The sequence below is a fragment of the Mya arenaria genome, chromosome 12 (assembly GCF_026914265.1).
Source record: "Mya arenaria isolate MELC-2E11 chromosome 12, ASM2691426v1".
Taxonomy (NCBI): domain Eukaryota; kingdom Metazoa; phylum Mollusca; class Bivalvia; order Myida; family Myidae; genus Mya; species Mya arenaria.
In genome coordinates, this window is record NC_069133.1 from 8,605,757 (window position 1) to 8,633,092 (window position 27,336).

The 27,336-nt window shown below is 35.7% G+C and overlaps 1 protein-coding gene across 1 annotated transcript in view; it reads right to left on the bottom strand.

Annotated features, from left to right (window-relative positions):
- Window positions 1-215: 215 nt before the first annotated feature.
- LOC128211750 (uncharacterized) overlaps window positions 216-27,336 on the bottom strand; it is a 34,909-nt gene continuing 7,788 nt past the window's right edge. Inside the window, exons 4-17 of the mRNA XM_052916785.1 lie at window positions 24,345-24,562; window positions 20,102-20,199; window positions 19,621-19,749; window positions 19,260-19,405; window positions 17,516-17,667; window positions 13,290-13,387; window positions 12,808-12,936; window positions 12,502-12,592; window positions 9,665-9,799; window positions 7,621-7,750; window positions 4,728-5,575; window positions 4,132-4,427; window positions 1,979-2,104; window positions 216-1,412 (exon numbers count right to left, since the gene is read on the bottom strand). Of these exons, the coding sequence (XP_052772745.1) occupies window positions 1,290-1,412; window positions 1,979-2,104; window positions 4,132-4,427; window positions 4,728-5,575; window positions 7,621-7,750; window positions 9,665-9,799; window positions 12,502-12,592; window positions 12,808-12,936; window positions 13,290-13,387; window positions 17,516-17,667; window positions 19,260-19,405; window positions 19,621-19,749; window positions 20,102-20,199; window positions 24,345-24,562 (2,719 nt within the window). The 3' untranslated portion in view covers window positions 216-1,289. The remainder of the gene's footprint in view (window positions 1,413-1,978; window positions 2,105-4,131; window positions 4,428-4,727; window positions 5,576-7,620; window positions 7,751-9,664; window positions 9,800-12,501; window positions 12,593-12,807; window positions 12,937-13,289; window positions 13,388-17,515; window positions 17,668-19,259; window positions 19,406-19,620; window positions 19,750-20,101; window positions 20,200-24,344; window positions 24,563-27,336) is intronic.

A 27,336-nucleotide genomic window follows, 5' to 3' on the forward strand; every position in this document is an offset into this window, starting at 1 on the left:
TTTATATTTCCCGGAGGCCAGAATTATTACTTGCTGAAAGATATAATTCCCGTAGAAAACTGAAAAACCTAAAATATCAATACTGACAGAATGTCCACCATTTTGAAATTCAAGTGGGGATTATTCCTCCCATAATGCTAAATATATGAAAACAAATTATCTTCTGGAGCTAAAATGGCTAGCAACTAGTTACTCAACTATTACCACAATGACTCTAAGGTAATAACTTTATTAAAAGAAAGTAACACATTAAGACATAGGCATCATATTATAAATATACATAACACACGTCTTATTTACAATGCGGCCTTCTGAAAGAACACACACACACACACACTAAAAAGAAGTAATGCAAATAATACTCCACACACAAATGAGAAAACACATTTCAGCAGTACCGAAAAAATATTTATACATAAGCATAATTACATTTTTTTTCATCACGGCCTACAACTGGAAAAAATGATCGCGCAGACGTGTAAAAATGCTTAGAATGGAATTGTAAGCAAAAAAATTGTCATTTTAAAAAGGTACGTATTAAAATGTCATACAAAAACATAAAGAAACATGAATATAATACATTCAATTAACACATTAATTCTTAACAATACATCTATGTGTACCTAAATGTGAACAAGAAATCTCATCAAAATTGTTTAACTGAGTAAGTAGGACAGTCACACATTCATATAACACCTTACTTAACATATACTTAATGTATAAACTATACTAGTGCTATGCATGGAATTAAGTTACAATTTTTACAACGTTTTTTTTTGGGATTGATAGTGTTAAAAGAACTTCTTGCAGCAGGCTTTAAATGTCTGTTCCGTGTTAGATTTACTTATTTCTTCTGGTAAAAAAATCCAAACTTTCCCACTGTAGCATGCAAAAGAGTGTTTCTTGTATTGTGTTTTATGTCGAATGTGAGCAATGTCTAGTCGCGTAGAAGATCGTAATCCATATATTGTATTGCTAGATATCTGAATAATGTCTCTTATATAACTCTGTGTAAAATTATTAATATATTTATATACCATAACAGCCGTTTGATATCTGCAACGGTATTCAAATTGAAGCCATTCTAATGTTTTAAATAATTCATGCGATGGCGATTTTATTGAGAACACAGAACTTATCTAAATTCGCTCATCTAAGTCTAACATTACAGACATTTAACAATGGACACATACATAGAGGAACTGACATGGAAATCGCAATTAACGTTTTGGGCGATTGCATCTGTGTATGTGATGTTAATTTGTAGAAGGCACGTGCCGTTTGGACATTTAGCTTTCCATTTCCGCACTTGGTCTCTGCAGCTGATAACAAATTAATGGCCCGAATTGACGTTTACCATTGACATTTATTTTTGGAAGAACAATGTGAACTTTCACATTTGAAACATCCTCCTGAAATGGACAATCAATAATTACAATTATAATAACCATAATCAAACTAAGTCCCATTTATTTCACCAATTATGGACTCGTCTTATCAACAATGTTACTAAAATTCATTTAATAATAATAAAATATTTTTATTTATGATCGCTGCTCATATATGAAATGACTAATATGAAAACTAATACTATATCAAATTTGAAAATGCTTTCATTTTTCTTTCGTGTATTTTATTCCTTAAACATATTAAATATGACAGCACATACACGTAAAATTATGTAATTTTCATGTGTGATCAGTTTATCACATTTGCAGAACTTTTTACTTTGATAAGTTCATAAAAATTGCATTGGACAATTACTAGAGTCAGTCATATTTTCTAAAAAGGAGCATAGCGGAGCGAAGGCAAACGCTTGTCCGTTCTTTTTTTTTTATCTCAGTCGAAAAAGGGGTATAACTTAATAACTACTGGAACCAGAGAGTTACGGCAGAAATTAGTTCTATATTTCCTTCACGACGTCGGACATTGACAAAGAAGCCGTTAACAAAGTGTGTACTCTTGACCAAATTCATACATGTTTGTCAAGGAATGTGCGTATATGATCCAGGGATTTGCTGATGCCAAAACGTTCTAGTTTTCCATGGACTTGTTCGACATAACGTTGAAGAATATTTGCGTCTATTACAAACTTCACTTGCTCCTGAAACAAACAGGTACCAATAATTTGTGGAAAATAATTTGAGGTATTAACCTTCATTGGAACGTTTATATGCATTCAATTTGACTATAGAGTAAATACACAAACAATGAAATATAACCACATTGGTGTAGGTTATAAAAGCAACAAGAGAAGTCAGAGACTGCCAGATATCAACCACCGAATGTGATATAGGTTCAATTCGCATTTTGACAGTGGATAACAATTAAATTAAGGACAATAACAAAATGAAAACAAAATTCATGTTATGGCTTTTGTTATGTTTTAACAACAGTAATCTACTAGTGTGCCATTTGTGAAAACAATCATTCATTCATATATTTTCATTACGGAAAATCTTCTTTCTTTAAAACTTACATTATATTTAGGAAAACACAGGTAATGTACTAATTAAGAATAAGAGTAAATACAATAAGAACTAAACAAATAGAAATATGTAAGTTAATTGGAGTTAACCTCAGGACAGAGGATAAGCATGAACATGGACAATTACTCAAAACATATCACAACAAAGGTAATGGTTCATGTGCACTGCACTTTTCAATAAGATCTACCCGAAAATGAAGCATTGAGGCAATGACTAATAAAGAAATGTTTGTCAAACATTATGACCCCCCCCCCACCACCACCACCCCTGAGCGCCATGTTGTCAGGATTATTTTAACAATTGAATGAAATCTGCATGGACCGAAATGACAGCTGATTTGTCATTGGATGCCTTTGAGGCAGTTTTAAGATTATGACCATTCAAAGTGTGTGGATAGTAGGTACAGTTTTTAATCATGTTTAGATGATGACTGATATTTACAGATAAAAATGAATCATCTCCCCAGCAGGGAATAAGTAAATACTAGTATGACAATGTTTTAATGATGAATATGAGTTATGACCATGACCTTTGAGTCAATGACCTCAAAATCTATATGATTCATCAACTGGTCAACTGGCAAGTTTGAGGGCCATGGGTGCAGTCATTGTCAAATTATAAGAGGGAGAGGCTTTTTGCGTTCAAGGTCACTGGGACCTTAACATTTGACCTGCTAACCACTAAAATCAAAAGGGGTAATCTACAGGTCAGGCCCAACCTCAAATTAAGGTTTAAGGGCCATGGGTGCAGGCATTGCCAAGTTTTCACTCGAGCAACATTTTCACATTCATAGTCACTGTGACCTTGACCTTTAGCCCGATGACCCCCAAAATCAATATGGGTCATCTACTGGTCAGGCCCAACTTTCATGTCAAGTTTGATGACTTTAGGTCCAGTAATTGTCGAGTTTTCCTTTAATGTCACTGTGATTTTGACCCGATGACCGCTAAAAATCAATATTAGTCATCACTTGTCAGGCTCAACCTCCAAGTCAAGTTTCGGGTTCAAGGGTGCAGGCATTGTTGAGTAATCACTCGACAACCCTTTATCATTCAAGGTCACTGTGACCTTAGCCTTTGACCCGAAGAACCCTTAAATCAATAGGGGCCATCTACAGGTCAGGTCCAGCCTCCATGTCAAGTTTGATGACCATAGGCCTAGGCATTTGTCAGTTATCACTCGGAAAAGCTTAAGAATCCTTAGACAATTAAAGGTCACTGTGACCTTGACCTTTGACCCGATTACCTTTGAAATGAATAGGGGTCATCTACTGGTCAGGGCCAACCTCCAAGTCAAGTTTGATGACCATGGGTGTAGGCATTGTCGAGTTATCACTGGGACAACCTTTTATCATTCAAGGTCAATGTGACCTTGACTTTTGGCCCGATGACCCCCAAATCAATATGGGTCATTTACAGATCAGGCCCAGCCTCCAAGTAAAGTTTGAGGGCCACGAGTGCAGGTATTGTCCACTTATCACCCGGACAACCTTTTATCATTCAAGGTCACTGTGACCTTGACCTTTGGCCCGATGACCCCTCATAATCAATAGGGGTCATCTACTGGTCAGGCCAAACTTCAAAGTATCTAGGTTAAGAGTAAAGCGATTTTCAAATTAGACTAATATGTTTTGTTTTTTTACCTCTGACAGGATATAAGAGCAATGTTCTGGCACTTGCAATTCCTTGAATATGACTTCAACCTCGTTTGGCGACACGATGTCAGCCGCATAGTTCTGAAAGTCTATTTTCGTAACATTTCGAATTTGTGCAATCAGTTCCCTTCGAGATATCCAGGCTGCAGAGGCCTGTTCAAGAGAATAAATCTCATTCAAATGGACTTCTCTAGGTCCCGTTTCTACCTGTATGCTAACAACAGCGGCATAGACCTTTAATTGATCTTCTTTTTCAATGAGGTATTTGGAAGTATCATCATCACCTGTAATATAATATTTTGCATTAAAACTCGTATTTTTCAATGTGGAATTGTGGGAGTTGTGGAATTTTTAAAGGACACGATGCATGTTTTTACACATGCAAATACACATAACTTTTCATTATCCTGGTGGTTACTAGGTGAATGACCCACGTTACCTTGATCATAAAATTATCAATATGCACCCAAAGTGTTGACGTCAATGGACAATTGGGTATCATTTATCATTTCTAACAACTTGCCTAAGGCTTTTTAAAACCAGATGAGCTATGAAATATTAACAAAAGTAGCTATAATACTAACCTAATAGTTTCCATAATAAGAATTCCTTCAGCTTTAGCAAATTTTCATATTCATTCAGGAAAATTGGTTCAGTCTTATTTTCTACAGCTTTTGATTTCTTTATCTTGAATTGAAAGTTAACCGGGAAATGGTATCGGTATGCCAAAATGGAGTCTTTTTCCAATATACCCTGTGTTGACGATGTCGGATGGCCATCACTCTCCAATCCAGTACTTTGAAAGTGATCAATATAATTTGTAATAAATGTATGCAAAGTTTCCAATGTCAGAAAGGTTTTCTTGAATAGTTCGTCGGCAGTTTTTACACAGCGCTGGCAGTTCGGGTGTTGGTACAGTTCATGTTTCTTGTCATCGGTTGCCGTAAGTGCTTTTATTAGTGCATCAATAAACTGGCTTTTTTTCTGACTAAAGTTAACCAATGATTTTGTCCCCGTAGTACTACTGTTGAACTGCACTACCTTTTTGCCCTTCAATGCATGTGTCATAGCATCACCATGACAACAGTCTTCAAATACAAGAACTTTGTGAACAGTTGTTAACTGCTGTATTTCATTGCACAAATCAACATCTTTCATTGATTCATTTTCACTCAGATTGAAGATGCCCTCTTCTGGTACAATAACTGGTTTTTCTGGCCCACTCCGCTCAAGACCATTTTTGGATTGATCTGTATCTTTTTTGCCCTCTGCTTTTTGTTTAGGCTGGAGCCCATGATGACCCGAGTAGGCCACTATAAGAGTTGTGATATTTTGCTCTTTTAGTTTTCTGAAAGCAAGTTGGATTTTGATCCACATCTCATTGTCTTCATTTCCTGGTTTTATTGGTGCTACGACTTCAATCTTCTCTTTCCTGATTGAAAAAACAACAACAACATCATGACGTATAATATTGGTAATATTTTTCTATTGTAATAATGGTTCATGAAACAAGAGTCATCTAGAAATTGTTTGTCTGGGAAAACAAAAGCATAATGGGTCAGTACCTAAATCGGAACACTTTCGGTGTTATAGGATTCAAGACCAATTGGTTGATATAAATGGAACATTTTTAAGATACTACCAATCTACATGTAAAGAACTTGTTAACAGCACAAATCAAGGATTGACATGTTTGTCCTCGGAGTACCAAAATTTTATTTTTTATGTATAATTTTGAAACTATGGCTACATGTTTTGTTTTAGTAAAAAATATATTATATTTCAAGCTTTGTTTTTGTCTTTTTTGTCAGTAACATTTGACGATTAAAGTAAAAAACAATACAGACTGTACTAGTTTGTTGTAATTGTGGCAAGCAAGTCATTCCCCCGTGTGCTATGTATGGACGTTTGAAAATGCAAAACTTTGAATGATAGCAGCATTTGAAATACTTACCGGAGTATCATGTTCTTAGGAACTTGAGTCTAAGATAAGTGTATTGATTAAAATCTTAAATTAACCGATCGCGATCAGAACAACGCTTTTATAACGGGTGTTCCACATTTAGGTACTGTTCCGATTTAGGTACTCACCCCGTATCCCCCAATATGCCAACCGTACAGAAACTTCACAAATATTACAACTCACAGTGAATTCAAGCAAGTGGTTGCAGGGAAATAGGATGGCGGACAAAAAGAGCAAAGAGAGATAACTAAAAATATCGATAGTCAAATTTATGTCAGAAATGATACTGGCAAAATATCCAATATGACTGCCAGTCAGCCATCTTGAAAGCGATTACTATATTATTTTTGTGAAATTGCAACAAAGTCCCTCCAGCAGTTTTGGAGATTTCGTGCAGACAAAATTTGTGATGACAATATCCAATATGGCCACCAGTCGTTAATCTTGAACAGAATTTATTAACTTTTTATGCAACGCACACTCATAATGTTGAGTCATTGTGCGAAGACAGAAGTAAAACCATGAGATCTTGTTCTGGGGGTAATAGGCAGACTGTCATTTATCAAAACATTCTTAGGGCCAAATGTCTGTGAAAAATAACAATATTAATGCACAGCCTGTCGTTGTAAGTATCATTTAATTTCTGTAAAGTTTCATTTAAATCCATCCAGCAGTTATTTCGCGCGGTAAACAATGAAAAGCCTGGTACTTATCATTCTAGGGAAATTTCATAAAAATCCCTCCAGTCATTTTTGAGATTTTGCGCGGACAAACATCACAATATCCATACATCCATCCATCCAGACAAACCTATAGCCAGCACACCATCACCTTGTCTCCAATTCCTATCGGAGGGGGGGGGGGGATATTTGGCTTTGTTGGAATGGCCGTTTGACTTCTGACCTTTACTTTTGAGTCGAGAGCACACCTTACTCAACACACCTTTCAATGCTGCTGTAACTTTCAGTGAAGTTTGATAATCTTCCAAATTAAATTGAATAAGTTACAGCTGAAATTTTTTAGAGACCGACACAGATGGACAGACAGTGCGAGTACTATATGCCTTTCTTCAGGGGGATTTAAAACACAGTCTAGTAAGAAGTTTAACTAGCGCCTGATCCTAGGTTAGCTATCAACAAAAAGGAGGGGTAAAAGAGTTACATAGGTGATTCGAATATCAGTTTAAAATATTTCGTTCAAGCAAGAAATGTATATTCTAAGGTAAAGTTGATGAAAATGTAAAGGAAAGAGAGAGCTATGCAATGGCAAGCTGTAATAACTGCATTTCAACATATCTTTTTCATGTAACATTGTTAGGCTATCTGAGACAAGTAGACTTTTAATGTCCAAAAGTGCCATAGAGTGTTTGTAACTTAACTTAAATAGATTCTAAGTGACATACAATGTCCAGTATTTCATAAAACATTAGAAATTATTTCTAAATTTAATATTTTTGCTCCTAGGGTTTTGGTTGAAAACATCCAATATACATCGCTTAAACACAGAAAACCTACCTGATACACATGACCGGAACACTTCTGCTTGTGATAACATCTCTGAGTCTTAATATATCCCTTGTAAAGGACTCTGCTACATCGTGTCTCTTGTCATTCCCCGCTATCAAAATGGCTCCCCAGTTTTCCCCTGGAGAGCAAGAAATAGATGATAAGTCTCTTTATGTCGGTTTGGTTTGTTTAAAGTTGCAATCTAACTCCCCAAAAAAGATGTACCCTAATCAATACAATTGTTTTAATTTACCAAAAAGGATGCATAAATATCGAAAACAATGGTTCTTATGAAGAATACCACATTTAATTTGAAAGAAAGGGGCAGAAAACACGATATTTCTACCTTATGGGACGATAGATGATTACTGTAAATCGGTTATACTCTTGTTATCAGTAATTAAATATAGTAAGTAGATTATCACTCCAAATTTATGTTTGTTATACATGTGTATGTAATGATTTTAAATACGATTGTCACTTTAAATGCATTAACATGTCAACATATGATTGTCACTTTAAATGCATTAACATGTCACAATAATCTGTATAGTTTACGTGAATAAGTACTGTTCTGTTCATTTAATTTCGGAGCAGAATAAGACTGAAATGTATAACATTAATTTGTCGCAGAAAGAAACAGTTAACTTTTTCCTTTCAATTTGAAACCTAATAATGACGTCAAAGTTGTTGGTGTTATTTTAATTGGCAGCTCAATAGGGGAACATGACGTCACGAAGGCATAATAGGGACGTGATTCCAAACAAACACTATCATTTTGCTACATATTGACACGATAACATGTGTTTGTAACAAATTATTATTTCTCTGTCCAACAGCAGTAAAATTAATACGATATTTCACACTTACCTTATCTAAAATTAAATAAAGACACATTCACACTTTTAAAATAGAACAGTTTTGTTATAACCAAGCTTTGCAAATGTAAAAAAATCATTATCATCAGTTAAATTTGTCAAGCATTATGCCACTTAAGCCCAACTTATGTCAGACCCATGGGGACAAAAAATATAGGTGTTTTCTACAGAAAAAAATGTATTAATGTAGTCATTGAACTTTGATCAACTGACCTTAAACAATAGATATTCAGATGATTAAGGGCAAAATACCACAGAAACGGCATAGTCCAAGGTCAAACCTTATCTACTGATCAAGGGTAACCATTCATTTAAGATGCATTGTCCTAGGTTACTGTTATGGTATCCACAAAGTGTTCATATGACCGTTGACTTTTGACCTACTACTCTCAAAAACATAACAGTCATCAACTGGTCAATGACAACCTGCAACTGAAGTTTCATGCTGCTGCATTCGACCGACATTTGAAAACCTATATGCTCCATTTATCGTATACAGAAATCAATAGTGAAACCAGCATTGAATATTAGGCGATATAACGAGTGCAAAATGACAAAGGATTCTTAGAGTGGTCTTATGGTGAGGAGTAAAATCAAAGAAGTCATTGGTCTGGGCCCAACTAGAGGTGCGTTACAATGGCTTCTCAATGAGGACATTAGGGCAGATCTTTTCAAATGCCTTTTCAAAATACGGGGTAAACAAGAATATAAGAAAGATTTAATATATTGTACTTGGATATAATATTAGTAATCCTGAATATTTTTTATTTAAACCTAATATTTGCCACTCTAGGTTATAGTATATATAAAGCATATTTCATCAGCGATAGTAGACGAGAACATGTCGATATTATGCATATCTGCGATAGCAGACGAGAACATGTCGATATTATGCATATCTTTAGAAATGAATTTGTCATTCTATTCTCATACTATAAAAAGCATAGAGTCACAAACAGATGTTTGAATAGTTTTGCCGAATATTTCGGCATCATTTAAAGATTTAGTGCATTTCATGTATTATAACATTGATGTTTTGTGTATGTGTTGAATAAAATTTGAAAAAAGGGCATTAGGACCGATATCTACCCAGGAAACATACTTTACAGTGATCGTATCAGCGATCTTAACATATAAATTCAAATAGAAAAGCATAAACATTACTAGAAGCTTACCAATGAATGGTCGCACCTTATTTCCACAAGTGTGACACATGATGGGATTCAAAAATGAATTTCTCATGCAAGACGCACACACGTTGATTTTCTTCTGACATAATAGTTCATGATCCAGATACTTGCTTTCTTTAACTAAAGATAAAAAAGCAACATATTATCCAAACAAAACTTTTGCCAGAGGGATTGAGCTAGACATTGAAACACAAACTAATAAATATCTTCTTCAATTTTCAGTATCAAGAAATACTTGCTTAGTCTTTAAATCGGGGGATGTTTAGGGAGACTTCTTCTCAAAATGACCTTCTGACTTGATTCATGATAACAATTCGCAACAAAAGCAAAATAGATTGTTGTATTTTACTTCAAAATAATGGTAATCTTTAACATTTCCATTTCTTGTAAATCTTGTCGGAACAAGAGATGTTTGTCAAACATTATGCCCCCCCCCCCCCGAGCGCCATGTTGTCAGGATTATATGGACAATTGAATGAAATATGCATGGACCGAAATGACAGCTGATTTGTTGCCGTTAAGTTAGTTTTAAGATTATGACCACTAAAGTGTGAGGATAGAGTGTGTTATGACCATGACCTTTGACTCTATGAACTCAAAATCCAGAGTCATCAGCAGGTCACCAGAAACCTAAATGTCAAGTTCGAGGGCCATGGGTGCAGGCATTGTCAAGTTATCACACAAACAAGTTTTTTTCGTTCAAGGTCACTGTGACCTTGACCTTTGACCCAATGACCCCCAAAAACCATAGGGGTCATCTCCTGGTCAGGCCAATTCTCCAAGTCAAGTTCGAGGGCCATGGGTGCAGGCATTGTTGAGTTATCACTCGGAAAACCTTTAACCATTCAAGGTGACTGTGACCTTGACCTTTGGCCCGATGACCCCCCAAAACAATAGGGGTCTTCTACTGGTCTGGCCCAACCCCCAATTCAACTATGAGGGCCATGGGTGCAGGCATTGTCGAATTATCACTCGGACAACCTTTTACCATTCAAGGTGACTGTGACCTTGACCTTTGGCCCGATGCCCCCCAAAAACAATAGGGGTCATCTACTGGTCAGGCCCAACCTCCAATTCAATTATGAGGGTCATAGGTGCCGGCATTGTTGAGTTATCACTCGGACAACCTTTTACCATTCAAGGTCACTGTGAACTTGACCTTTGACCCGATGAGCCCCAAAAACAATAGGGGTCAGCTACTGGTCAGGCCCAACCTCCATGTCAAGTTTGAGGGCCATGGGTGCAAGCATTGTCAAGTTATCACTCGGACGACCTTTTACCATTCAAGGTCACTGTGACCTTGACCTTTGGCCTGATGACCCCCCAAAACAATAGGGGTCATCTACTGGTCAGGCCCAACCTCCATGTCAAGTTTGAGGGCCATGGGTGCAGGCATTGTGGAGTTATCACTCGGACAAGCTTTAAAATTATTTTACCATTTAAGGTCACTGTGACCTTGACCTTTGACCCGATGACCCCCAAAATCAATAGGGGTCATCTACTGATCAGGCCCAACCTTCTTGTGAAGTTTGATGACCATACGTCCATGAATTGTTGAGTTATCACTCGGACAAGCTTTGGTCTACCGACCGACCGACCGACATACCGACATGCCTGTGCAAAGCAATATACCCCTCTTCTTCGAAGTGACGTTTGGGTATAATGGAGCGGGTAATTTGAGGTGGTTAGCATTGGACACAAGTGCTATGAAAATCATTCACGGGTTTGAACTGATACTGATTGTGGATATGGTGTAACAGACAAACATGTTTTGATGTTTTTAAATCCATGGTGTTGTCCATTGTTGGCGCAGTGGTTAACGCACTAGCTTCTCACCAATGCGACCCAGGTTTGATTCCCGGCTTGACGCATGTGAGTTTGGTTTGTGGTCATCAAAACGGTTTTCTACTGGTCAGGCACAACGTTCATGTCAAGTTTGATGACCATAGGTCCAGGAATTGTCAAGTTTGCCTTCAAGGTCACTGTAACCTTGACCTAATGACCCCTAAAATCAAAAGGGGTCATCTATTAGTCAGGCAAAACTTCCTATTCAAGTTTGAGGGCCATGGGTGCAGGCATTGTCAATTTATTACTCGAAACCTTTTATTATTCAAGGTCAGTGTGACCTTGACCTTTGGCCCAATGACCCAAAAAATCAATAGGGGTCGTCTACTAGTCAGGCCCAGCCTCCATGTAAAGTTTGTAAAGGCATTGTTCAGTTATCACTCGGACAAGCTTTGATATCCTTTTACCATTAAACGTCACTGTGACCTTTACCTTTTACCTGATGACCTCTGAAATCAATAAGGGTCATCAACTGGGCAGGTCCAACCCACATATCAAGTTTGATGACAATAGGTCCAGGGATTGTTGAGGTATCAGTAAGACAAGCTAAGGTCTACCGACGGACCGACCGACCAACCGACCGACCGATCGAAATGTGCATAGCAATTATATATATTCTCTTCTTCGAAGGGGGGCATAATAATTTTAAACTAAACTAATCAATGGTTTACTGAATAACACTTGGAAGACATAATCTTACAATAGCAGGTCTAACTGGGAATATGGAAATAAACCACAAATGCGCCTTTTTATAGCAGTGAATGAAGTATTATGTATCATGTTTTATATAGTAATAATAACCGAAAAAAAACAACAAGTCAGTTCTATTTAAAGTGGGTCGAACAGTAGATATGCAGCAGACACGAACGTGTGGCAGACAGCAAGCCAACACCAGTGCTATAAACAATATGTTTCCACCTACATAGCATTGTTGTGACATTGTTCTTTTCGAGTTGGAGTGTAAAAACATATCTCACCACAATTATTAACAACACACACTTCGCACTTTTCGCATTCTTCCGCTGGAGGTCCTGTCCACTTTTCTGCATTTTTATCGCGTATTAGTGACTGTAAATTTACAGAGTACAATCAATATACCTAAACACATATCAGCATACGATAATACTTTTCGTGTTAGTTTTCCTTGGGTCAAACTATAATAGTTGTACAAGTCAAAGCAGTAATATAACATTCATAAATAGATGTCATCATGAGTAAAGCTTGCCCGAAATTCGAGAATCTAGTGCTCGAGAAAAAAGGCTATTAATCAAAGTGTTACTTACATCAAGTTCTATAAGCATATCGGAGATCTTGAAAGTGTTTGCTGCTGCTTGCTGTTTTGTGCTTTTCACACAATCATTCGCCAAGGTCAGTAAGGCAGCAGAAAGCTCGTCATTTCTCCAGATCTTCTTCTAAAAACATAACACTTGCGAACTGTAATAAATCTATAGTATGCATTTCTACATATTGCTTAAACGGATGAATAAAATTTACATGTTATGCTTCAATTGTCTTTTTAACCAAAGTGATCTGGAATGAAACATATTTAATAGTGATATTCTTGTATATAATCAAGTTGTGCATTTTACACAACTAGCTTATAAAAGGTAAAGTTATTAAAACACGGACTTTACATATTTTTTTCCATCGAACTGTTGTACTCATGGTCATGCAATATCTTATCTTTTTGTCCTTTCCTTTCACCTGTTCAGTTTATAGTTTTGACATTGATTGTCCTTACACACGAAAAATAAATAAAAAATACCTGAATTTTGTCCTTCAAGACACTGTCATCCATTTTCCGTAGAATTTTACCATCAACACTTTCTTTTGGGTGGAGTCCAGTTAGCAGTTCTCGTATCACTAAAATACAATAAGATTTATACATTTCTATTTTTTACATTTCTCAAGTCATTTAAACAGTTTATGTTTACGAGCATGTACACGTAACAAGCCGACAGTTTACATATATATATTTTGTATCACTGCAAAATCGCATATTAGCCTTTTATAATAGAGCATAGTACTTGTTTCTGTGAATTTAATTCATTTACCCATACCCGATCTAAAACATTTCGCTTGAATTACACTTATATAACATAATACTGGTAAGGTTAATAACCAGAAAATTAAAAAAGAGGACACCAAGGGCATTTGATCGCTCACATGATATTTGGAAATCAGGCCATGACATTCTTATTGTGTTCATGAAATAATTCTATGATTTAAGCTAGTGTCTTATTACTTCATTCAACAAAAACATATAATGAGACTTATCCTAAATTTGACAAAGACGATGAAAATTAAACCTCAGTTTTATATTTTTTGTCTGATAAAAAAAATATCCTTTCAATCTTATTTTTAACTAGTTTATCGGTGATCTGATGATAGCTTTTTTGAACGTATCTACGGTTTTTGACCTAGTTTTGTACCCGACATAACTTGCTCTCTTTTTCATGATGACACTTATTCTAAGCAACGGAAGTATTACCTTCACTTTTTGACCTAGCGATATTGTTACTTCACTAAATCTTGGTGGGGACAATCAAGAATATCACCAACTGCAACGAAATCTCAATCCTCCTTTTCATCAACTGAACGTGACATAAGGTTTATATTTGAACTTAGTTGTTTTTGTAGGACAGTTGGTGAAATGTTGGAATTAGTTTTTTGTGGATATGGCAGTTGGTGAAAATTCTAACTTGAGTAATGTTTTGGGTGGTATTTCGTTAAAAGGACTTCTATTTCAAGAGATTTGCATGATGAAATACAGCATAATTCACCATTATCTTATCAGTATAATAATATCACGGTATTTAAAAAGTATTCAGTTGTTGTTCATGCTGATACCGCTGCATCAGCACATATTAGCATTAAACATGTTAGTACTATGATTTAGCTATGATATTGTTTTGAGCAATAATTCCGCTGCTTCTATTACTTCAACTTATATTCATTGTGGTAAATGCTACTGATGATGATGATGATGATGATGATGTGCAGCAATATCTATGGACAATACGAACTTGCATGGTAAATATTTGAAAATCGCAATTACTTTTAATGACACCTGGAGTTTTACTGCATTTATTATGCTCATAGTTGTTCAATAGTATAGTCCATAGGTGGCGTCGGGAGCGTCGTTCTGCCTTAAACCTTTGCCATTATATAACCAAGATTATAACATATATTCAAATGAAAGTAGGTGAATATGTGTTGCCATTAATACACAATAAAAGCAAAGTTCATATATCTAGCTTTTTTCAGTCATGTCCCGTGTTCTACGACAAAATAATTGTATTTCAATATTCAAAAAATCATAGTTAAACCGACTATTTTATCTTCTGTATTTTCTTGAAATAAAGTATTTTCATGACTAACAACAGACGAATTTTGGCATTTACTCTGCTTTCTTCATGTTAAATATTTTGCATTGAATCACTGTTGAAGGCTTTGAAAATAATGTTGTGCCATATCATTTTGATGTAATTCTTTATATCTATGAGATCAGGTCCAAAGCTCTAGAGATATATTTTACTATATTTGTATAGTATTTTTGATTTTTAAAGCATTATTTTTTTCATTTAAAATAAATTTTGTATAATGATATGCTGATGATACCGTCAAATTGCACTTTACATAAATTATTATGACGATTCCTTCAGGTTATAGAAACGCAGACGGCTTGTAAACTGGGTCAAAATGTAAACGATTTCATTTATTTCATAAATTATTTTATTATTATTGAAGTCAAACTAAATGACTGCAAACTGATTACATGTTTTTAAATAGGATGATGTATGCATACTTTATCATCGAAGCAAGGCAGATTGGATAGGATGGTGTGTTTTTTTTTCGACAAGTGCCAGAATTGGCAGTTTTTGAAAAAAAGAGATCTAAGAAACTGATCGTGGCATTTGATGGAATAATGGTAGAGAATGTTCCAATACTACTACTATACCAATATCGGGAGTCATTTGTGTAAAATCTACTTCCAAATGACACATGGCATTTTCAGGATAAAGTTCCATTACTCAAGCACCTTCCATGCTAGTAAATGGTGAAAATGTTGCAATGAACTGACACGTGGCATTTGGTTGAAAACCTTTCCAACTCCATATTCGAGTGGAGATAAGTAAACAACTTTGATATGAGCTGCCATGTGCCATTTCGTAAAAAATCGTTAAAATACACAACACAAGACGGCCATGATGGCCCTAAAACGCACTTAAGCGAAGGGTCATAACTCTATGATAAACCATTAATAAAAATGTTGCAATTTAAACATAACTTACTGATGACGATGCCTTGTTGTATTTTTGTAGTGGGTCATGCACTGAAGCTTCCTGTAAAGTTTCAGTGAATATGGCCTGGTAGTTTAAGAGATGTTTTTTTATAGCAAAGCAGTAAGTTGACCAGATTATTGTTGTTGTTGTTGTAGTCGATCAATTGTGACGACTTTTTGTATTTTTGTAGAGGGTCAACCAAGGAAGCTTTCTGAATATTTCTTTGAATTTGGACTGGTCGTTTCAGATGAGATGTTTTTAAAGCAAAACAGAAAGTCGTCCATTTTCTTGTTGATCAATTGTGACCCCTTGTTTTATTTTTGTAGAGGGTCACCAAAGGAAGCTTTCTGTAAAGTTTCATTGAATTTGTATGTAGGTAGTTTCAGAGGAGATGTCTTTTTAAAACAAAAAAGAAATTCAGCTATTTTTTTTGTATTTTTGTTGTTGTTGATCAATCGTAACCCCTTGTTGCATTTTAGTAGAGGGTCACCAAAGGAAGCTTTCTGAATGTTTCACTGAATGTGGACTGGTAGTTTCAGAGAAACAAAACAAAAGCAAAACTGGAAGTTGGCCATTTTGTTGTTGTTGTTTATCAATCGTGACCCTTGTTGTATTTTTGTAGAGGGACACACAAGGAAGCTTCCTGTAAAGTGTCTTTGAATTTGGACTGGTAGTTTCAGAGGAGATGTTTTTTAAGCAAAGTAGGAAGTTTGTCATTTTGTTGATGTTGTTGTTAATCAATCGTGACCCCTTGTTGTATTTTTGTAGATAGACACCTAAGAAAGCTTCCTGTGAAGTTTCATTGAATTTGAGCGGATAGTTTCAGAGGCAATGTTTTTTTAAGCAATTGTTGACGGACGGATGGACGACGGACAAAGACCGTTCACAATAGCTCGCCTTGAGCACTTCGTGCTCTGGTGACCTAAAAATAACACGGTTGGTCGGCATTTGGTGAAAAATTGGTGAAAAATAATTCAAGACCCACTTTCTTCAATTGTTCGTCATACAAAAATCCTGTGGTATTATCTATTTAAATAGAAGGTCATCAATTTATAATTGTTTAATGGAAATGTCGATTTGGTACAAACATGGATGATTGAAAAACAAAAAAAAAATACCTTTTTGGCATATACTCATGTTTCACTGTGATCTAATAGCTATAATCTTTTTTGCATTGATACAATATGAGAATTGGCAAAGAAATAAGGGTACTAGTGTGCAACAAGGAAAAGAATGGCATTATAAGGCCAAGTGATTTTATTTTGCCCATAATAAAATTTGGTCAGTTATAATTGTCATACATATTCTTTTAAAATATGATTAAGATTTGTAAAGAAATAAAGTGTTCAATTGTAAACTAGGTAGGAATGCATTTTCATACACCAAGAGCACAGATCTGTAGAGAAACAGGTCAAAGTTAGCATGTAATGATCTTGACCGAGATCATATGGTCAAGAGTTACTGAAGTTTAACATTGTAACCATTGGACGGGAAAATTAATCTGCGATTATTACAGATATCCAATCTATCTGAGACATTAACATATAATTTAATATCATAACAAACCTCTGTTAAAGAACAAGTGAAAATACTTATAATACAGAACAGACATCTTTGGTGCACCATCACGTGCCAGACAGCCAGGTGATCCCAAACATGTTTCGTTTAACAAACCAGAACATCAAACGTATTATAATATTCATACCGACTCCAAAGTTGTAGTAGTCATGGAACTTGGTCAAATTTTTAAACTTTGATGTTGGAAAGTAACCAGGAGTTCCGCGAAGTGTGCTCTCAGTATGCAAGAGTAAGTCGTTGGGCTTCTTCATCTCTCTTGCTAATCCAAAATCGATCAACCTTGCGTTATGCATCAAATCCAGCACCAAATCAGGCCCAACCTCCAAGTCAAGTTTGAGGGCCATGGGTGCAAGCATTGTCAAGTTATCACTCGGACGACCTTTTACTATTCAAGGTCACTGTGACCTTGACCTTTGGCCTGATGACCCCCCAAAACAATAGGGGTCATCTACTGGTCAGGCCCAACCTCCATGTCAAGTTTGAGGGCCATGGGTGCAGGCATTGTGGAGTTATCACTCGGACAAGCTTTAAAATTATTTTACCATTTAAGGTCACTGTGACCTTGACCTTTGACCCGATGACCCCCAAAATCAATAGGGGTCATCTACTGATCAGGCCCAACCTTCTTGTGAAGTTTGATGACCATACGTCCAGGAATTGTTGAGTTATCACTCGGACAAGCTTTGGTCTACCGACCGACCGACCGACATACCGACATGCCTGTGCAAAGCAATATACCCCTCTTCTTCGAAGTGACGTTTGGGTATAATGGAGCGGGTAATTTGAGGTGGTTAGCATTGGACACAAGTGCTATGAAAATCATTCACGGGTTTGAACTGATACTGATTGTGGATATGGTGTAACAGACAAACATGTTTTGATGTTTTTAAATCCATGGTGTTGTCCATTGTTGGCGCAGTGGTTAACGCACTAGCTTCTCACCAATGCGACCCAGGTTTGATTCCCGGCTTGACGCATGTGAGTTTGGTTTGTGGTCATCAAAACGGTTTTCTACTGGTCAGGCACAACGTTCATGTCAAGTTTGATGACCATAGGTCCAGGAATTGTCAAGTTTGCCTTCAAGGTCACTGTAACCTTGACCTAATGACCCCTAAAATCAAAAGGGGTCATCTATTAGTCAGGCAAAACTTCCTATTCAAGTTTGAGGGCCATGGGTGCAGGCATTGTCAATTTATTACTCGAAACCTTTTATTATTCAAGGTCAGTGTGACCTTGACCTTTGGCCCAATGACCCAAAAAATCAATAGGGGTCGTCTACTAGTCAGGCCCAGCCTCCATGTAAAGTTTGTAAAGGCATTGTTCAGTTATCACTCGGACAAGCTTTGATATCCTTTTACCATTAAACGTCACTGTGACCTTTACCTTTTACCTGATGACCTCTGAAATCAATAAGGGTCATCTACTGGGCAGGTCCAACCCACATATCAAGTTTGATGACAATAGGTCCAGGGATTGTTGAGGTATCAGTAAGACATGCTAAGGTCTACCGACGGACCGACCGACCAACCGACCGACCGATCGAAATGTGCATAGCAATTATATATATTCTCTTCTTCGAAGGGGGGCATAATAATTTTAAACTAAACTAATCAATGGTTTACTGAATAACACTTGGAAGACATAATCTTACAGTAGCAGGTCTAACTGGGAATATGGAAATAAACCACAAATGCGCCTTTTTATAGCAGTGAATGAAGTATTATGTATCATGTTTTATATAGTAATAATAACCGAAAAAAACAACAAGTCAGTTCTATTTAAGTGGGTCGAACAGTAGATATGCAGCAGACACGAACGTGTGGCAGACAGCAAGCCAACACCAGTGCTATAAACAATATGTTTCCACCTACATAGCATTGTTGTGACATTGTTCTTTTCGAGTTGAATTGTAAAAACATATCTCACCACAATTATTAACAACACACACTTCGCACTTTTCGCATTCTTCCGCTGGAGGTCCTGTCCACTTTTCTGCATTTTTATCGCGTATTAGTGACTGTAAATTTACAGAGTACAATCAATATACCTAAACACATATCAGCATACGATAATACTTTTCGTGTTAGTTTTCCTTGGGTCAAACTATAATAGTTGTACAAGTCAAAGCAGTAATATAACATTCATAAATAGATGTCATCATGAGTAAAGCTTGCCCGAAATTCGAGAATCTAGTGCTCGAGAAAAAAGGCTATTAATCAAAGTGTTACTTACATCAAGTTCTATAAGCATATCGGAGATCTTGAAAGTGTTTGCTGCTGCTTGCTGTTTTGTGCTTTTCACACAATCATTCGCCAAGGTCAGCAAGGCAGCAGAAAGCTCGTCATTTCTCCAGATCTTCTTCTAAAAACATAACACTTGCGAACTGTAATAAATCTATAGTATGCATTTCTACATATTGCTTAAACGGATGAATAAAATTTACATGTTATGCTTCAATTGTCTTTTTAACCAAAGTGATCTGGAATGAAACATATTTAATAGTGATATTCTTGTATATAATCAATTGTGCATTTTACACAACTAGCTTATAAAAGGTAAAGTTATTAAAACACGGACTTTACATATTTTTTTCCATCGAACTGTTGTACTCATGGTCATGCAATATCTTATCTTTTTGTCCTTTCCTTTCACCTGTTCAGTTTATAGTTTTGACATTGATTGTCCTTACCCACGAACAATAAATAAAAAATACCTGAATTTTGTCCTTCAAGACACTGTCATCCATTTTCCGTAAAATTTTACCATCAACACTTTCTTTTGGGTGGAGTCCAGTTAGCAGTTCTCGTATCACTAAAATACAATAAGATTTATACATTTCTATTTTTTACATTTCTCAAGTCATTTAAACAGTTTATGTTTACGAGCATGTACACGTAACAAGCCGACAGTTTACATATATATATTTTGTATCACTGCAAAATCGCATATTAGCCTTTTATAATAGATGCGTAGTACTTGTTTTTGTGAATTTAATTCATTTACCCATACCCGATCTAAAACATTTCGCTTGAATTACACTTATATAACATAATACTGGTAAGGTTAATAACCAGAAAATTAAAAAAGAGGACACCAAGGGCATTTGATCGCTCACATGATATTTGGAAATCAGGCCATGACATTCTTATTGTGTTCATGAAATAATTCTATGATTTAAGCTAGTGTCTTATTACTTCATTCAACAAAAACATATAATGAGACTTATCCTAAATTTGACAAAGACGATGAAAATTAAACCTCAGTTTTATATTTTTTGTCTGATAAAAAAAATATCCTTTCAATCTTATTTTTAACTAGTTTATCGGTGATCTGATGATAGCTTTTTTGAACGTATCTACGGTTTTTGACCTAGTTTTGTACCCGACATAACTTGCTCTCTTTTTCATGATGACACTTATTCTAAGCAACGGAAGTATTACCTTCACTTTTTGACCTAGCGATATTGTTACTTCACTAAATCTTGGTGGGGACAATCAAGAATATCACCAACTGCAACGAAATCTCAATCCTCCTTTTCATCAACTGAACGTGACATAAGGTTTATATTTGAACTTAGTTGTTTTTGTAGGACAGTTGGTGAAATGTTGGAATTAGTTTTTTGTGGATATGGCAGTTGGTGAAAATTTTAACTTGATTAATGTTTTGGGTGGTATTTCGTTAAAAGGACTTCTATTTCAAGAGATTTGCATGATGAAATACAGCATTCACCGTTATTTTATCAGTATAATAATATCACGGTATTTAAAAAGTATTCAGTTGTTGTTCATGCTGATACCGCTGCATCAGCACATATTAGCATTAAACATGTTAGTACTATGATTTAGCTATGATATTGTTTTGAGCAATAATTCCGCTGCTTCTATTACTTCAACTTATATTCATTGTGGTAAATGCTACTGATGATGATGATGATGATGATAATGATGATGATGATGTGCAGCAATATCTATGGACAATACGAACTTGCATGGTAAATATTTGAAAATCGCAATTACTTTTAATGACACCTGGAGTTTTACTGCATTTATTATGCTAATAGTTGTTCAATAGTATAGTCCATAGGTGGCGTCGGGAGCGTCGTTCTGCCTTAAACCTTTGCCATTATATAACCAAGATTATAACATATATTCAAATGAAAGTAGGTGAATATGTGTTGCCATTAATACACAATAAAAGCAAAGTTCATATATCTAGCTTTTTTCAGTCATGTCCCGTGTTCTACGACAAAATAATTGTATTTCAATATTCAAAAAATCATAGTTAAACCGACTATTTTATCTTCTGTATTTTCTTGAAATAAAGTATTTTCATGACTAACAACAGACGAATTTTGGCATTTACTCTGCTTTCTTCATGTTAAATATTTTGCATTGAATCACTGTTGAAGGCTTTGAAAATAATGTTGTGCCATATCATTTTGATGTAATTCTTTATATCTATGAGATCAGGTCCAAAGCTCTAGAGATATATTTTACTATATTTGTATAGTATTTTTGATTTTTAAAGCATTATTTTTTTTCATTTAAAATAAATTTTGTATAATGATATGCTGATGATACCGTCAAATTGCACTTTACATAAATTATTATGACGATTCCTTCAGGTTATAGAAACGCAGACGGCTTGTAAACTGGGTCAAAATGTAAACGATTTCATTTATTTCATAAATTATTTTATTATTATTGAAGTCAAACTAAATGACTGCAAACTGATTACATGTTTTTAAATAGGATGATGTATGCATACTTTATCATCGAAGCAAGGCAGATTGGATAGGATGGTGTGTTTTTTTTTCGACAAGTGCCAGAATTGGCAGTTTTTGAAAAAAAGAGATCTAAGAAACTGATCGTGGCATTTGATGGAATAATGGTAGAGAATGTTCCAATACTACTACTATACCAATTGCCATTATCGGGAGTCATTTGTGTAAAATCTACTTCCAAATGACACATGGCATTTTCAGGATAAAGTTCCATTACTCAAGCACCTTCCATGCTAGTAAATGGTGAAAATGTTGCAATGAACTGACACGTGGCATTTGGTTGAAAACCTTTCCAACTCCATATTCGAGTGGAGATAAGTAAACAACTTTGATATGAGCTGCCATGTGCCATTTCGTAAAAAATCGTTAAAATACACAACACAAGACGGCCATGATGGCCCTAAAACGCACTTAAGCGAAGGGTCATAACTCTATGATAAACCATTAATAAAAATGTTGCAATTTAAACATAACTTACTGATGACGATGCCTTGTTGTATTTTTGTAGTGGGTCATGCACTGAAGCTTCCTGTAAAGTTTCAGTGAATATGGCCTGGTAGTTTAAGAGATGTTTTTTATAGCAAAGCAGTAAGTTGACCAGATTATTGTTGTTGTTGTTGTAGTCGATCAATTGTGACGACTTTTTGTATTTTTGTAGAGGGTCAACCAAGGAAGCTTTCTGAATATTTCTTTGAATTTGGACTGGTCGTTTCAGATGAGATGTTTTTAAAGCAAAACAGAAAGTCGTCCATTTTCTTGTTGATCAATTGTGACCCCTTGTTTTATTTTTGTAGAGGGTCACCAAAGGAAGCTTTCTGTAAAGTTTCATTGAATTTGTATGTAGGTAGTTTCAGAGGAGATGTCTTTTTAAAGCAAAAAAGAAATTCAGCTATTTTTTTTGTATTTTTGTTGTTGTTGATCAATCGTAACCCCTTGTTGCATTTTAGTAGAGGGTCACCAAAGGAAGCTTTCTGAATGTTTCACTGAATGTGGACTGGTAGTTTCAGAGAAACAAAACAAAAGCAAAACTGGAAGTTGGCCATTTTGTTGTTGTTGTTTATCAATCGTGACCCTTGTTGTATTTTTGTAGAGGGACACACAAGGAAGCTTCCTGTAAAGTGTCTTTGAATTTGGACTGGTAGTTTCAGAGGAGATGTTTTTTAAGCAAAGTAGGAAGTTTGTCATTTTGTTGATGTTGTTGTTAATCAATCGTGACCCCTTGTTGTATTTTTGTAGATAGACACCTAAGAAAGCTTCCTGTGAAGTTTCATTGAATTTGAGCGGATAGTTTCAGAGGCAATGTTTTTTTAAGCAATTGTTGACGGACGGATGGACGACGGACAAAGACCGTTCACAATAGCTCGCCTTGAGCACTTCGTGCTCTGGTGACCTAAAAATAACACGGTTGGTCGGCATTTGGTGAAAAATTGGTGAAAAATAATTCAAGACCCACTTTCTTCAATTGTTCGTCATACAAAAATCCTGTGGTATTATCTATTTAAATAGAAGGTCATCAATTTATAATTGTTTAATGGAAATGTCGATTTGGTACAAACATGGATGATTGAAAAACAAAAAAAAAATACCTTTTTGGCATATACTCATGTTTCACTGTGATCTAATAGCTATAATCTTTTTTGCATTGATACAATATGAGAATTGGCAAAGAAATAAGGGTACTAGTGTGCAACAAGGAAAAGAATGGCATTATAAGGCCAAGTGATTTTATTTTGCCCATAATTAAATTTGGTCAGTTATAATTGTCATACATATTCTTTTAAAATATGATTAAGATTTGTAAAGAAATAAAGTGTTCAATTGTAAACTAGGTAGGAATGCATTTTCATACACCAAGAGCACAGATCTGTAGAGAAACAGGTCAAAGTTAGCATGTACTGATCTTGACCGAGATCATATGGTCAAGAGTTACTGAAGTTTAACATTGTAACCATTGGACGGGAAAATTAATCTGCGATTATTACAGATATCCAATCTATCTGAGACATTAACATATAATTTAATATCATAACAAACCTCTGTTAAAGAACAAGTGAAAATACTTATAATACAGAACAGACATCTTTGGTGCACCATCACGTGCCAGACAGCCAGGTGATCCCAAACATGTTTCGTTTAACAAACCAGAACATCAAACGTATTATAATATTCATACCGACTCCAAAGTTGTAGTAGTCATGGAACTTGGTCAAATTTTTAAACTTTGATGTTGGAAAGTAACCAGGAGTTCCGCGAAGTGTGCTCTCAGTATGCAAGAGTAAGTCGTTGGGCTCCTTCATCTCTCTTGCTAATCCAAAATCGATCAACCTTGCGTTATGCATCAAATCCAGCACAATGTTTGGGGACTTTATGTCCATATGCAACACATCGTTCCTGTAAAACAGACTGAGGTGCATTCTCCACACGACGCTTAGACACAGGGATCGTATAAGTTGTTTTTGGAAAAATAACAGATGTTTCCCCACATGCTTGTCTCATTCGCTTCATGACATTTGACTTCGGATGATATTAAACAGATTGCGGGTGTTGCGTCATGAGGCGAAAATTGGACATAAGTGCTTTAAAAACATTGCAGGCGTGTAACAGAAACATAGTGAATATGACAGTGCAGCAGACATACAATTTCACAGTTATTTAAATTCATGGTGTACTGTTTAACACTATTTTATCAGTACCCATATTTGCATGGTAGTGAAGTCTTGAAATGTAGAAACAAACCATAAAAAGGTTCCATGAAAATCCTTCAAGGGGATATGGAGCCGACATGGCTCGACCTAAAATTTGACTTTAAGCCGTTGCGCAACGCCTTAAATGTGCATTTTGCACCTCGATTCGACCTAATTTACATTTGACCCGAGTTCCATGAACGGCCTTCAAACATTAAAAGGGATTACGAGTCGGGCCTGAAAGGACGAAAGGATGTTAAAACCATCCTCGTTAAAACAATACGTCTCCCCCTACACAGCGTAAAATGAGACATAATAATCACTTACGCATTCTATAGTGTTAATACTATGTAAGACAATCAGTGTTGTTTTCACTTTTTTCAAATAGAAATGGTAATATTATTAGTATGTACAGTTTTTAATCATGTACATATGGTGACTGACATTTGCAGATATAAATGTATCCTCTAAGCAGCAAGACATAAGTGAATATGACAAATTTTAATGATGAATATTAGTTTTGACCATGACCTTTGACATCAAAACCCATAGGGGTCATCAACTGGTCAACTCCAACCTAAATGTCAAGTTGGAGGGACATGGGTTCAGCCATTGTCGAGTTATCTCTCGAACAATATTTTTGTGTTCAAGGTCACTGTGACCTTGACCTTTGATCTGATGACCCCCAAAATCAATAGGGTTCATCTACTGGTCAGGCCAAACTTCCAAGTATCTTGGTTGAGAGTAAAGCCTCGGGGATGTGATTGACCTGGCAGCCGGAGGGCTGAAACTTTTTCAGTCATGGGTTTATGGGGCACTCTTTGGGTCAAAAGCCACTGTTATAAAAGAAAAATGGCTTTTTAGAAGCTGTTTTTAGTGCTCTCCTGACTTTAAATTTGAAGCAAACTGGAATATTAACTTAAACAACTGAAAGCAACCAAATATTTTTTCAGGTAAAATAAAATAAAATAAAAATATATATATTTCTTTCATGCTTTACGATGAAATATGGGGTTTTAACAGTGAAATAACAACAGTGAAAATATCAATTTCATATTTTCACTGCAAAATAAGGAGTGAAAATATCAATTTTCAGAACTACTTTAAAATCCTTTGTTATTACATGTACTTGCCTTGGTCAAAACAGAACACTGGACTTCAGTAAATTATGTCAAAAAATGTTAAAAAAATAAAGAAATATTTTATAAATTTAAATAAATATATAATTGGAAACTAACAACTTACCGTTTATTACCGGTTATCCCGTTTATCAAACATTTTACTGATCTTTGAAGCTGAATGTTCGAACATTTGCTTTCATTCCAAACAAATTACAGACAAAAACAACTGTTCGAACATAAATAAAATTTTATAGCATCGTTCAAATGTATTTTGAACTGTTAACCGTTGTAGTACGTAAAATGAGCTTCCTGGAGAATTCACACAACAATTTACAGATAGATCCGATATTTTTTACCCCACCCACATCTCAAAATGCGCCAACAAACTAGTGTGGCTATACTCTTCTGGAAAACAAACATTTTAAAGCGAAACAGACTGGTCTGTAAGATGACTGAATATTAACTTACTATAATAACACGCGTATATGCAGTCTTAAACTAAGAAGAATGGTTAAAATCCAATGAGTATCCACATTTGTTTTGCTGACACATTTGACCTTCCAAATTTTCATTCCATAAATAGCGGCGTAGTAATTTGGTTAAAATAAAGTGTTTTCATTATTTTTTGGAACATTTGTGCACTAATAATACTTCATTTTTTACTGTTCATAAAGCTTTGCAATAAAAAACGAGCGAATATTAAGCTATAAGAATGAATAGCAGAGAACTATTTCTCAGCAAACCGAAAGTAGAAAAGTTGACAGCTATAATTATGCATGAGGGGCGCCCCACGGGTAGCGGCATAAAGCCCACCCTTTTCAAAAAAGGGGGTAATTCAGAAATAAATAAAAAAACAAATAAAATAAGCATAAAAGAAACAGAAAATTTGTTTATTTGCTTCGCCACTCGTGAAAATATGTTTTTCTATGACACTCGTGAAATAAAATACGATCTTACACTGAAATAAACAAATATCCTTTTTTTTTTGGGGGGGGGGTGGGGGGGTGGGGGGTCTCTGGGGCAATTAGATCCGCGGAATTACAGGTCAGGCCGAACCTCCAAGTCAAGATTGAGGGCCATGTGTGCAGCCATTGTCGGTTTATCACTCGAACAATATTTTTGTGTTCAAGGTCACTGTGACCTTGACCTTAAACCAGATGACTTCTTTAAATCAACAGGGGTCATCTACTGGTCAGTCCCAGCCTCCATGTCAAGTTTTATGATCATAGGTCCAGGCACTGGGAGAAGCATTGTTAACTTTTTTTTGAGTGACCCTTTGGCTCGATGACCCCCAAAATCAATATGGGTCATGTACTGGTCAGGCCCAACCTTCATGTTAAGTTTGATTAACACAGGTTGA